Raw genomic sequence first — 13110 nt, forward strand, 5'->3', positions numbered from 1 at the left:
TTGGATGTGGAAAAAGTATAGTCAGAGAGTTGATAATACAACAAGCGGATTGTTCTCCAAAGCTATTTAAAGCATATGAATGAGCCCTGGGTGACTGGTTCCTTCATTTCCATGAACACATACACATATTAGTGTGTATGTGTTCATGGAAAGGCTGTAGGCACCTTCCCACATATATCCGCACTGCTACCCTAAAGGCTCACTGACCACTGATGTTTATTTTTCTGTCTCTGAAAATGGTCCCAAACAAATTTACCTGTGCAATGTTTGCTAAATACTACCCAGTTAGGGATGAAACAAACACCATGCAATGATTTTTGCTTAGGTTTGCCAACCACTGGAATAAGTGGTTGGCAAATTTTAATGTAAAAAGTTTTTAAAAAGCGCTTATCCTGGTTATAGTCACGGAAACCCTGCCAGTGTGACCCTGATGCGATAGTTCACCTGGAATATTTACTGCTGAATATCCAGAAAACACTTTCTGATAATGATAATAATAATAATGGAAGACAAAAAACACACGTGTAGAACCAATAGTCTTTTTATCCATTTTCCAATAAAAAATACATTCATACAGAAACTATTTTACAAAACAATTTCAAATGAAAAAATTTCATTATGCCATAAAATGAACAAAAATAGAGCCTCATATTTTCCATGTTTATCCAATAAAGATTCTCTAGCTAAAGATAGGGCATCTTTGCAGGTCAAGTTGGGGAAAAAATGACATGGCAAATAAAAAAACGTAATACTTAGCGAACACCAGAATTCAAAATTATTACAATTCAAGTGTCCAGAACAATTCACGTCTGAAAGTTGTTTTCTTCTTTTTTTTTTTCTCTCTATTAAACATGATAGGCCACGGGTCTAGGCGATACTGATGTCATTTTAAAATGTACATTTTTTTTTTCTGACTTTATTTATTTTTTCTCCCAAAAATCAAAACAAAGATGTTACAGAAGCAAATGAAGGAGTATGGAGTGCATCTATTTTACAATAATTCTTTAGCCTTTTATCGTTCACATTTGGAAACAACACACTGCACTTGTTTTTGGTCCCACACCTGTTCAAAATAGAAGCTTCCTTACAAAATTCTCGTAGTTTACAATGTAACATATCTTTGTGTTTCTCAGTGTAAAAACAAAAATAACATTGCAGACAAATGAATATTCAACAGGTTCACCGGAGACGTGTTGAGTTTTAACAAGGCTACCTGTGATGTTGACAAAGTGAGACATTAAGTAACTGATGAATGAATGAATGTTCTTTCTAAAATTTTCCATCTGTCATAATTTCTGTGTGTAATATAGCGGCGCCAAAATATTTCTACAAGTGGAGAAAGTGGCCATGAGATTATCCACTTGTGCGCTCATCGGATTTTTTTGTTTCAGCTCACTGAGAAGTGTGACGAAGTCATGTTACCTCTGTTGAAACGTGAACATAGTGAAGTTGGTACAAACAGCTTGTCCTTGTCTCACCTTAGGTTACCAGCACAAACCTCTAGCTCTGAAACACAGCTCAGTTGAACTGGTTGGACTGGTTTTTTGTACCGTTAAGTCAGATCGTGGGCTGTTAAAACTAGAACTGAGTAAAGACACTGACTCACCTTGGAGGTGAGACTTCCCGAAACATCCAATATCAAACCACTCTCGTGACTGAGAATGTGGTCATTAGCCTACTTTAAACGAGTCATCCTTTGCTTTTGAGAATATATCCTTGACATAATGGACCCAATGTAAATGTTGCCTTTGCAGTAAATCTTGATTTGCCACTCTCGGTGGCTGACCACACAACATTTCATGAGAACGTGCTTCCAAGACTCTGTACCTCTGACAGCAAGTTACAGTTAATCTGAAGTGCATCCACGCAATCGTATACTACATAGTAGTAAATCAATATAAAAGTGAATTGCTTTTCCAAGTTCTCCACAATTCTGTCTCAGATCTGGATAATTTTGAAGACTATGATTTAGTTCTGAAATATCTATGATATATTTAACACAGACGTGTAAATGGCAGTCGTTATGAAGCTGATATAGTTACTTTTGTTTTAATATTCAAGAGTTTAGAGGAGTTTGTCGCGAGGGAAAAGGGCAAAAGGTGCAACTGTATGGATCAGAGCCTTTATAAAGCTATTCAATAACGCACAACTGCATTCGCAATGGTCATTTGGTGTATGTGTGTATGTATAACAGAGTGATCTATTCAACAGGACAAGGCCACTTACATAAGGCATCGGTAAGGTCAACAGTGCATTTACAGACAGAACAAAAGAGAAAAGCAAAAGTGAAGAAAAAGGAAGAAAAATTCCACAATCAAAATATTTGCAAACAGTGGTATCCCCAACTTATAAAGAGAATGGAAAAAAAATATGGCAAAACAAAATGACTGCCTTATGTGTTTTGTACAATACTATGATACTGAGTATTATGAAGGTAGCTGCTCTTGAATGGAATTTTGTTGTCCTATAAGGTGAGCAACACATCCCCAGATCCCATGCAACTTCTGATATAATGGCAATAACTGTGCACAATTGTTGTTGTTTTTGTTTTTTTTCCTTTTTAAGATACAAAGCTTACACAGTGGAAAACAAAATGAGCTTTATAGCGTGTATGTTTTGAGACAGGCTACGTAATACATTGCACATTTAATAGCTGCACTAAACAAAACAACCTCCCATTTTTAGACGGGGAGCTGTAGTTTCACCTCCAGGCAGAAAGGGGGCAATCTCTATCCAATCAGCCCCACTAAACTACCCCCCTACTCCTCTCCACAGCTGACAGAATCAGTCATGACAGACAGAACTTTTTGCTTGCATTCATTCTTAGAGAGACAACACATAACCCTCCCTCAACAAGAAAAAATAAACCTCCCGAGTATAACATCACCCTTGCTATGTCATTCACTCGCAGTTCCACAATGCAAGCTCCATCCACTCCATAAAGCCAGCACAGGCATCCAGTTGCAGGCACTCACAGTCCCCATGCGCACAGGCAAACACACTGTCAGTGGAGGAATGGCACCCCAACCCCTGGAGTCCCAAATTTCTCCAGGAATAAAGCGTTGAACACCATACAGAAGAGTCTCTTCCCATCTTCTCCAGCCTAGATCTTTCCCATTTTTGGAGTCTCTTTTTGCCCTCCCGCTCCTCCATAAAAGCCTTTCAAGAGCAATCACCACAGCGAGGTGTTGGAGGCACTAAGTATGGTGCAAATAATAGCCTGCGTTGCTTCATGTTTTTCCACTGACTGGAACACGACGGTGCCCCTGTTAATGCTCCCAGGACACACCGGCCTCGCTGATCTCCACAGGTCAGGACAATTAACCCAAATCATCCCTCAGAGCTCTCAACATGAAGACCATCTTAGATGTGCCTCTTCATGTGCAGCGCCAGGTGGTCAGAACGGGAGAAACACCTAAGAAGAGAAGAAAAACATCAGATCCAGCCACTAAACTGAAGAACTAAACGAATGACTATAACTTGTTGAAGGTAAAAGGTTGCTTATATTAACAACTAACTAGGCTACAATGACTAAGCAAAATGCTTCTAAATTCAACTGAATCAATTAATAGACCAAAAAAACCCCGAAACACTGTAATAAACAAAGCTATCACTTCGGCTGCAGGAGATGAAAGGAAAGGAAATGAAAAATCTCATTTTTAATTGAAGGAGAATGTTCACACATCCATCCGAGACGCTAATCAACACAAGAACCCTGGGGTGGTTTGTTAACATGTGAAACCAGTGAAACAAACAATATAAAGCTTCTTTTTCACCCACCAAAGACGCTTGTTGGATTCCATTTAGATTAAAGTACCTATGGCTATGCAGCCAATTTTATTCTGCTTGTTTGGTATCGGATACTATTCTTACTCTGTGCTATATAACATGAACATGTGATAGATTGAAAGAATGGGCTCATGCCTCCCCCTTCCACCTAGTCCCTTATCCCAGTCTGTATAGGTTTGGCTGATGTTTTAAATAGCGCCCTGGTAGAAGAGACCCAAACTTCACGCTGTTCAGTCTCACCACACTCCTCCCATCCATTGTACTCGACTCTCTTTTTATCCACCCCCTTGACCTCAACCATTTTCATCCTTAACCCTCATTCATCCCTCCCACTAGCATGTCATTTTGATAAACTAATTTGCTGCTTTCTTTGTCAGTAAAGAAGTGCTTGGCACCCAAAATATAAAGAAGGGGAGTAGTTCTTATGAAGAGGGGTTAAATTATTTTACAGCACTTTGTTTTGAGAGGCATTTGCTATTGTAACAAAAAAGAAGAAGAATGTGACTAATTATGATGACATATGACAATAAAAACCATCTCACCTGTCGCAGTGACTGCATTTAAATGGCTTTGCTCCAGTGTGCTTCCTGAAGTGTCTGGTGAGTTCATCGCTTCGTGCAAAGCGCCACTCGCAGCCTTCCCATGAACACCTGTAAGGCTTCTCGCCTACAAGAATGAACGTAAAGAAAAGCAAAATATTAAAGCCAGCCATGTCATTTTTCATCTGAGTTCAGAACCTTGCATTTACTTAGCTATTCAAGCAGCCTCTGCAGGTTTACCAGAGAGTTAAGAATTTCTAAATCACAATATAAATATTTTAAACTACAATTTCTCAGATATACAGCCAATATTTACAGTACAAGTAAAATAAATATGATCCTGTGCAGGTGGTTAGCAGATTGGGCTGACTACTGTAAGACGAATAGAAAAACAACCTCGTGCCTTGTGGGCCTCAAGAGCTGTGGTATGCAGCTGTAAGAAGCTGTTAGAGTAGAAGGCTTATGTAACAGGGGGCGAGCCACATGAAAAAAATAGAGACTGTTCCTAATGGTCCTACAGACCATTAACCATCATTAACCATGTGGCTAACGTGGCTGGAGAACGATGCTAGGAATGTGACTTCATCTGCTAATGGAGGGCCAAGCTGTAAACAGCCTGGCAGAGGTCAAAGGTGACAAGGGAAACTGCTCACATTTGAGCCCCTAACAAAACAGTGCAAATGTCAGATTCCCATAATGTCTCACTCGCTCTCTCTGTCTCTCTTTTTTGGGAAGTTGTATGCAAATGAGCGAGTTTCGGAAGCTTTTCCCATGGTGAAATCTGAGAACTGTTGATTTGTTTTCAGGATCCACATCCTCTGGGTGCTGCTCGGCCACAAAAGAACATCCCTCCCCTTCGCGTCTCTCTCCCTCTCTCACGCACTCCCCGCCTCCCTTTGCCCTGCATGAAGTCACGTTCCTCTGTGTGAATTAGGTCATAGTTGAGGGCATTCCTCCTGACAAACTATTCAAAGTATGTGGGAGTATTTTTTTCAGAACTTTGAGCAATAACTCAGCGCTTCAGTTCGGCTATCATCGCTTTCGAAAGGCTCACTGTCAGGCCAGTTTACCTGTGTGTGTCCGCTGGTGTGCTTTGAGGTGCGAGCTCTTGGTGTACACCTTCCTGCATCCGTTGAAGTGACACCTGTGCACACGCCTCCTCCCGTCAGGTGATGCCTCCCCGCTGGTCAGACCTGACCTTTCCAGGCTCCTCTCCATGCCCCCAGCCCTTATTTTCCCTGTTGAATGCATCACTGTCTGTATCCCAATCCACGTCTGGGCTACAGAGCCCTCCTTGCCGAGCTCAGGCGAGGACGGTGGTGTGCTGATGATGCCGGAGGCCACGTCATCGCCGTTGTCGGCCAGAATATCAGTTAAAGAGCTGGAGGTGAAGTCGAGGGTAGGGGAGAGCTCCTCTGAGCTGTCCGAGGCCTCGCTGCTGGCATCGGAGTTGAAACCACCAGCATCATGGTTCTGGCTATCCTGATTGTCTTCCTCCTCCTTAATGTGGGTGATCTTTGGGTCCGACTCACTTGACTTGTCCCCGCAGGCAAGCAGCAGCTTGCTCCACAAGTCTTCCTGGGTCTCAAATTTAAGGTCTGTGGCTGAGACGTAAGGCTCGCTCTGGAGGTATCTCTCCAGCTCGAGACATGTCTGTGTAGATGAAAGACAAGATAGAAATGAGTTCAATGGAGCACAGAGCCAAAGGCGTGTAACAGAACTCTTACATTCAACCTGAAAGTCCTTAAAGCCACCAAAAAAGACCATTTGTTTTTACAGGAAACACAAGACTCAGGTATTCTCCTCTGCACTGTATTTATTCTAAGCAGCAGCAAAAAAGGGGGTATGCTGTGACACTGTAACATCACCAGCCCTGTTTCTTCTCTGCCTGCAGGAATGAAGTAAGACACAATGTCCTATGCAGAGGATAGTCAAGTACGCTCTAAGTGTGTTCTCTGAGCCCATATCAGGGAGGATTACAAGCACCACATTTCCTTCTGAGAGACTGCAAGAACAAGGTGCTCTTACCCACGAACGCAGGCATGGTTTGAATGTGTGTAGGTGTGTGCAGAGGTTGGTCATGAAATTTACATATGCTACAGAGCCCCCCATTGGGTTAGGGAAGTGCTTGTAGATCTTTTAAATCTATCAATTATTCAACATAATGTGGATTTAATAATGCATTTGGAGGCATTGCTAGAAATAACATAGCACACCAGGGACTGAGTGGAGGGAGGTCTGGTTCATGGGGGTTCATAAAAAGCCTGGCATGAATACTGCAACAGCCACTGTGGATCGTGGGCCTGTTTTCTGTGAAAAGGAAGTGAGAGAGCACTTCCTTAACCCTCTGCAGTCAGCAAGCACAGGCCAGATACGAAGGCCACAAACAGGCCTGTGCAGTTTCCTAATGAAGCAAATATAAAATTACAGCCAAATGTTATTATAACAGAACTGACTGGAACAGTGGCAGCCAAAGCTTGAGGAAACCTGGATCCAAGAGGTCATGGGACAAATACGTTTTTCGGACTTTTTCCAAACTCCTCCTAAAACGATTTGTTCCCTTAGAGAGAAATTGACATTTTCCTAGTTGCTTGGAAGTTTATAGGGTCAAAATGAAAATGAAACTATCCGAGAGGGGACTATCCCTCTTTGGCTGATCTGGTTACAGGCAGCACAAGCATCACTTGACAAAACGCTAAAATAAAGGACGAACGACAAATCTCACCAACAACCTCTTAAAAATATTATAATAATACCATAGTGAATAAATAAAGCTTATCTAGAGATGGAGGATGAGATGGAATAAAATTAAACCACAGGTACCAGGCAGCAACTATAAACACCTTTCGTGTGTGTATATATATATATTCTAAAAGAGGACTATCATGGGAAAATCTTCGTGTCTTGGGAATGAAAAAGAAGGCATTGACTTCATATGTTTCTTGTCAGCAGAGCTGGATAAATCCCAGGCGAGCTTTAAATGCCTGAGAGGGCGACTTGGAATGAAGCCCGGCCATATCTGATAGACGGGGAGACAGAGAAGACTGAAGAGTAAGGCCAATTCATTTCCCAATCTGAGCAAGAAGCGACTTGTACCCTTCCCGTCACTACCAGTGCAAAACTCCACTGTTTTGTCAACCAGGCGGCCGCCTGGTCGAGCAACGGTTCAATAGAAACCAGCCTCTCTCTTATTCTCTCTCTTTCTGACAGTCTGTCACTCTCATTTGTATGTGTGGGTCCGTGTGACAGCAAGAGGGAGTGAGCGGCAGGCAGAGGGGGCAGAGAGAAAGTCAGGAGGAGGAGATACGCGCAAAGGCGCACGGCACGCCATTCACTCGCTAAATCTGCAACACGGCGTGTTTTTCATTTATCACAAACCGATGTGCCTGTATAACCTGCATGCCTGAGCCGAAATTGTCCACAATACGAGCAAACCACCACTGAACAACTGTGCGCGCGCCGTAGCACCAGAAAATACTGTAAAAGTACAAGTAATTTAAAGCATATTTTATGAAATGCGTCAAAAAACTAAAGAAGACACGTAATAAGTCCGCATTTTTACAAACATACTATAAAAATACCTAAGAGATCTGTCACGAGGGGAACTTGCACCATTTCCCCTATAACCGGAGGCAAACCAAGTTTTGAGAAATAAATTTATAAATCTGCATTACTGAATCAAACGCGCGCTCACATTACATGAAACTACTCTGACATTTGCCAGTCGGCGCGCAGCTGTCACTTAAAACAAGTTTCTGGAAATTACGCACTCTGCTGGCACTTCACGCACGAGCCCGTGGCACTATCTGTCAAACTGAGGAATCGAGTGTTTGGAATCAGTCGTCAGCCTACCTGCTGCCAATACTCTTCCAGAGATGGTAAAGCTGAAAAGTATCCGGTGTCGTGCACAATTTGGAGCTCCTGGAAGATGCTACACATAGGGATGACATCCATTTCACTCCTGAGATTTAGCCACAAGGAGAAGCGAATTCAAGCTTGTGAGGAAACGAAGCCTGATGTGTTCAGAGAGAAGCTGGAGTCTTAGCTGTATTTGCATGTATACTAGTCTGGAGTCGTGCACTTCCAGTGGAGGTTTTGAGCGTGAGCGCACAACACCGAACTCTGCAAAAGTCCGTCAGCGCACTGTAAACTTCCCCCCCGATTCAAAATTACAGGCAAACCCACCCCCATGTGATTACATTACGTTACGGCACGTCTACCAATGGGCTTGCAGGGACTTTACAAAGGCCTACCAGACCACCTCCGACCAATAACGAGCGAGAGCCGAGTCATCCTGTGTGCCGTGATTGGTGCAGAACTAGAAGCCTCTCTGGCTCCCATTGGACTAAATCAGCGCTATTTTTAGAACCGTATATAAGCGAGACTCCTGTTTTACCACAACGAGGAAGTTGAGTTTTCTACTGATTCGACTCTGAGCGTCAGCCGCTCCGGATCAGCGGCAGGAGAAGCGTCCGCTAGTGGCAGCGGCATCGGTCTCTAAATAGACATGGCTATCTTTATTTCCTCACACACGCACTAGTTACTCTCGTTCTCTTGGCGAGTTGCGCTATGAATCTTACGAGCGTGAGTCTGTAAAGAAAATTGCTCTCCTGCCTGTAAAACGCAAGTTCATGACAACAATATTCAGACGCGTCTGCAGACTCGGGGGGATCATCAAGAACCTGATCAATTTCTGTGCTCTGTGAAACAAATGTGATAGACTTCATCTTTTCATGGCTGCCCAGAGATCCATGAGCATTATTATGAGTCTCTCTGTGACAGTGTAGACAATTTAATAAGCTATTAAGTTATAATAGAGTTGCCATAAAGATGATTATTCACATAATGCTGTGCGGGTTATTGTAGTGGCAGCAGCTTGAGGCATACCGTGAGGGACAGGTTAGATTTTGCTGGGAATGATGCACATTGGCAGGCGCTGTGTGCGGATGTGTGCGTTTTAATGTCAGTCACCTGTGGCTCTCTTAAGAGCGTACTGCTTTTGCAGGAAAGTGTATGACTGTAGTTGCTTGTAAAACCGCATCAACTTATTTCCTCTAGAAGGGGGAAAGTAGAACAGGTTAAAAACAGTGTTGCCACCCATGGTGCATGGTGAGAGTTCCTAATGCAAGACAGCAGTATACCTCTACTCTAATATGACACGTTATAAATACATTCTGGCACACTCCCAGAAATATATTTACCTCTTTCACTCCTTTGAATGTAAATTGCTTTGCTTTCCCACATCTCTCCTCCCAGAGATCAAAGAAACATGAATATTAATCTGTGTTAATACATGTACAAGTTGGTATAGGATGAGATCTATGTCCTCCTTGTGTGCTATGCTTCATGCTTTATTATGTTGTTTGCATAAAAACTCAGTTCATTAAAAAAAAGTCCCACAGGTGATAATTTCCACGTTTTGAAATACAGTTGATAGAAACTATAGCTTGTGCAAGAATTTGACTTTTATTTTGTTAAATAGGGAGTCAGATTCCTCACATCCTGTCAGCAAATAAGGTTAACTGATACTTAAATCACTTTGAATGTGTCCTCTATCACTCCAAACACTATGACTAACACTGAGCTATCATTAAGATTATGAGTGCCTAGAATACTGTATACAGTAAATTTGAGCAAAAATTCATACTGAATTACATAAGATGCGAGATTAAGTTAAAGTTAAGCAGAACAACAGCGGCATTGACAAGTTAAAGGCAGGCGATGTGACAAACACCATGTTTGGAACAGAGCGCCATTGTCTGGCACATCGGCCCGGTCGAGCGCCTCCACAGCGGAGTCTCTTTTGTTGAGCTCTCAGCTGTGGCCACATTTGCAGCACTCAGCACCATCACATTTTCACATGAGTCTGTGGGTTTCATAGACAGATAAGACTAGGATGGGCGCTCTGTCATGACATACATGACTAAAGGGAAGCATCGCTGCAAAACTTTCAGGCTGTAAATTGGGACAACAGAGAATTTACAATGTTACAAACCATAAAGTCAGAACACCCTGATTATTATTACATAATTTTATTGAGACTGACCTCTTAAATCTTAAGTGATGAGAAACTATGGCCCATTTCTTTACCCTCAGCTCAAATGTACCAAGATGTTTAAAACGTGCACGATGAAAGTTACAAGAAGGTTTCCACACAACAGATGCATTTACAATGCTGTGAAAAAAGTATTTGCCCCCTTCGTGAGTCCTTATTTTTTGCATATTTGCAACATTACATAAAAGGCTATATGTGATAAAGTAATTACCCCCTAATTGCTCCCCAAACCCATTGACTTGATGTGCAACCCTTGGCAGCAAGAACTGCAATAAAGTGTGTGCTGTAACTGGCAATGAATCTTTCCTGCAGATGGATTTTGACCTACTCTTCTTTGCAAAATTGTTTTAATTCAACCACATTGAGGGGTTTTCAAGCATGAACAGCCTGTTTAAGGCCATGCCAAATCATACACACATCCAGCTAATCCAAGTAGTTTGAGCTTTAGGGTGCAAATTAATAGCCAGAAATTCTCCTTCAGGATTTTCTGTTAGACAACAGAATCAAATATGGCAAGGTCCCAAAGCAGCAGAACAGCCCCAAACCATGACACTACTATCGTGATATTTGACTCTAGCACAAGGTTCTTTTGATGAAATGCTGTTTCTGGACTCAAACCTTCCAAAAAGTTCATCTTTTGTCTCATCAGTCCACCATATATTTTCCTGATGGATGTCAATGACTTGTTTCCAATCTGTTCTTGAGTTTCTTTACATTAGTTTGTTTAGCCTGCTTTAAGTTATCAGGTTGTGTTTAAGCGATTTATTGATTGAGCAGGTCTGGCAGTGATCAGTGAAATAATGAAATTGAGCTCAGCTTCCCAGAAAATTAGGTTAATCACAGTTAATTCAAGATTTTATTTCAAGTAATTGAAATAATTACTTTTTCCACATACAGCCAAGTAGGTTTGGCTAGCTTTAGTCCCTTAATACCGTGAACAAAATCACATGAAAAAAATCCTTGTCTAAAATAAACACTTGTTTGATGGTGTGGAACATGTAAGTGTGAGAAATACGCAAAAGATACAAAAGAGGAAGGTTTCAAATACATTTTCACAGCACTGTATATAAAATGGAATTAATCAAAGCTAAGCTACCACAGAATAAAAATGTAACACTTGTAAGCAGTTTGTGGCTGTCTGGATGAAGGTGCAAAGACACATCTGAACGCAATTTTCTTAAAAAGCTAACGGTGCCTAGCTTGATGCTAATGATGCTATGCATTGAAGAGAATGCTAATTGGCTGGAAAGTTTGCCTGAACAGGGAAAGAAACAATAACAGAGGTCACTGTGAGGAACGAGAGTAAAAAAAAGATTATTGGACATGAGTAGTGTACCAGAGGATGAAATTGTAATGATGATGTTATGAAGAAAATAGAGAAGCAAGAAAAGCATATATCTCTAAGGAATAGAGAGATTCCTTGTGTATTAACATCATATTTAATGTAAGTGATGGTAGGGAAATACCAGTACCTTAGAGCAGTGGTGCCCAAACCCCGGGCCACGTACTGGTCCATGAGTCATTTGGTACCAGGCTGCAAGAGTTGAGGCTCGGGTGTAAAATTTATGGTTTTCAGGGTTTTTATCGTTAACTCGGTTTCCCTGGTTCTTTTCCCGTGTTGTAGTTGTGTGTCTTATTTTGAAAGAAATAGTTACACGTTACCATAGCGACCAGAGAGCATTGAGGGGCAGAGAGGAGGATGTTACTCTCAATGTTGTTGACGCATTTCAGGAGGACGCTGCTAGTGAAGTTACACAATTACACAGTGAATTCGCATTAATTATTATCTTTAAAAAATACCACAGTTTTTGTCTTTGTCATATCATTTTATTTTGTTGTATTTATCCACGACACCTTAAGGCCAGTCCGTGAAAATATTGTCTGACATTAAACCGGTCCGTGGCGCAAAAAAGGTTAGGGACCGCTTACTTGGAGTATGTATCTGTGACCTGATTTATACTACTTAGATACTATATATTAACTGGTATTACATATGGTTTCTGTTTTGTTTTAACAAGGATGCACAGTTTGTTTTTAATATGCTGCTGTAAGCAACTTCTCTCTGTTAAATACAGCTTGGACCCACTGTTTCCATCAGCAGCACAGCATAAGCAGATTTTGTCTGCAGACTGAATATATTCATGTATCATTTGCATGTAGCATGAAAAAGGGATACGAATTATGTTAGAAATACATTTTCATTGAGGGGAAATTATTATTATTTTCATTTGGCTTGCATTAGTTATTGCAGTTGTGGCTTGTATGGAGCATGTTTTTCCCTTTATTGTACATTGACAATAAAGGGCTATTCTATTCTATTCTATTCTGTTGTCCCAAGAATGCAGTACAGTCACAACGTTTTAAAGTGACACTTTTGCTGTCATAAAAAACAAACAAAAAAAGCACTTCCTGCATGAAGTCTATATTTATCGTCTCTGTAGATATGTCATCAAATCAGATTTCTGCCAATTTTTTGTTCTGTGTGGTGGACGCCGATGCAAAGAAAACGAGTCATATAATTATGGTTGCCATGAGTTATCTTGGCTGCAATGCACGTGGGATGCTGATCTGTGTTAGGATGAATCCATAGCAACAAAATATTGGCCATAAACAGCATGCAGGCAAGCAGCACAGATACTATCATGCCATCTATCCTGTGTGTATTTGAATATTTATCTGTCCTACGTCTCAGCACTTCATATACAATGGCTTTCCTACCCGACACTG

At 41.4% G+C, this 13110-nt stretch overlaps 1 protein-coding gene across 1 annotated transcript; it reads right to left on the reverse strand.

Moving 5' to 3' along the window:
* Window positions 1–525: 525 nt before the first annotated feature.
* On the reverse strand, window positions 526–8529 carry LOC102784134 (Krueppel-like factor 6). The gene is made up of 4 exons (XM_006808432.3): window positions 8181–8529; window positions 5399–5981; window positions 4332–4455; window positions 526–3415 (listed from the first exon to the last, which is right to left on the reverse strand). Exons 1-4 carry the CDS (start codon window positions 8280–8282, stop codon window positions 3364–3366), a joined length of 861 nt encoding a protein of 286 aa, XP_006808495.1. The 5' UTR covers window positions 8283–8529; the 3' UTR covers window positions 526–3363.
* Window positions 8530–13110: the final 4581 nt, after the last annotated feature.

Source organism: Neolamprologus brichardi, chromosome 18, assembly GCF_056152115.1.
Source record: "Neolamprologus brichardi isolate AB-2024 chromosome 18, ASM5615211v1, whole genome shotgun sequence".
In the NCBI taxonomy this organism is placed as follows: Eukaryota; Metazoa; Chordata; class Actinopteri; order Cichliformes; family Cichlidae; genus Neolamprologus; species Neolamprologus brichardi.

Coding starts and splice junctions, on each gene's coding strand:
- LOC102784134 (XM_006808432.3), bottom strand. CDS start 8,282: ATGGATGTCATCCCTATGTGTAGCATCTTCCAGGAGCTCCAAATTGTG. Junction 5,982..8,180: donor TGGAAGAGTATTGGCAGCAG/GTAGGCTGACGA, acceptor TCATCTACACAG/ACATGTCTCGAGCTGGAGAG. Junction 3,416..4,331: donor AAATGCAGTCACTGCGACAG/GTGAGATGGTTT, acceptor TTCTCTTCTTAG/GTGTTTCTCCCGTTCTGACC.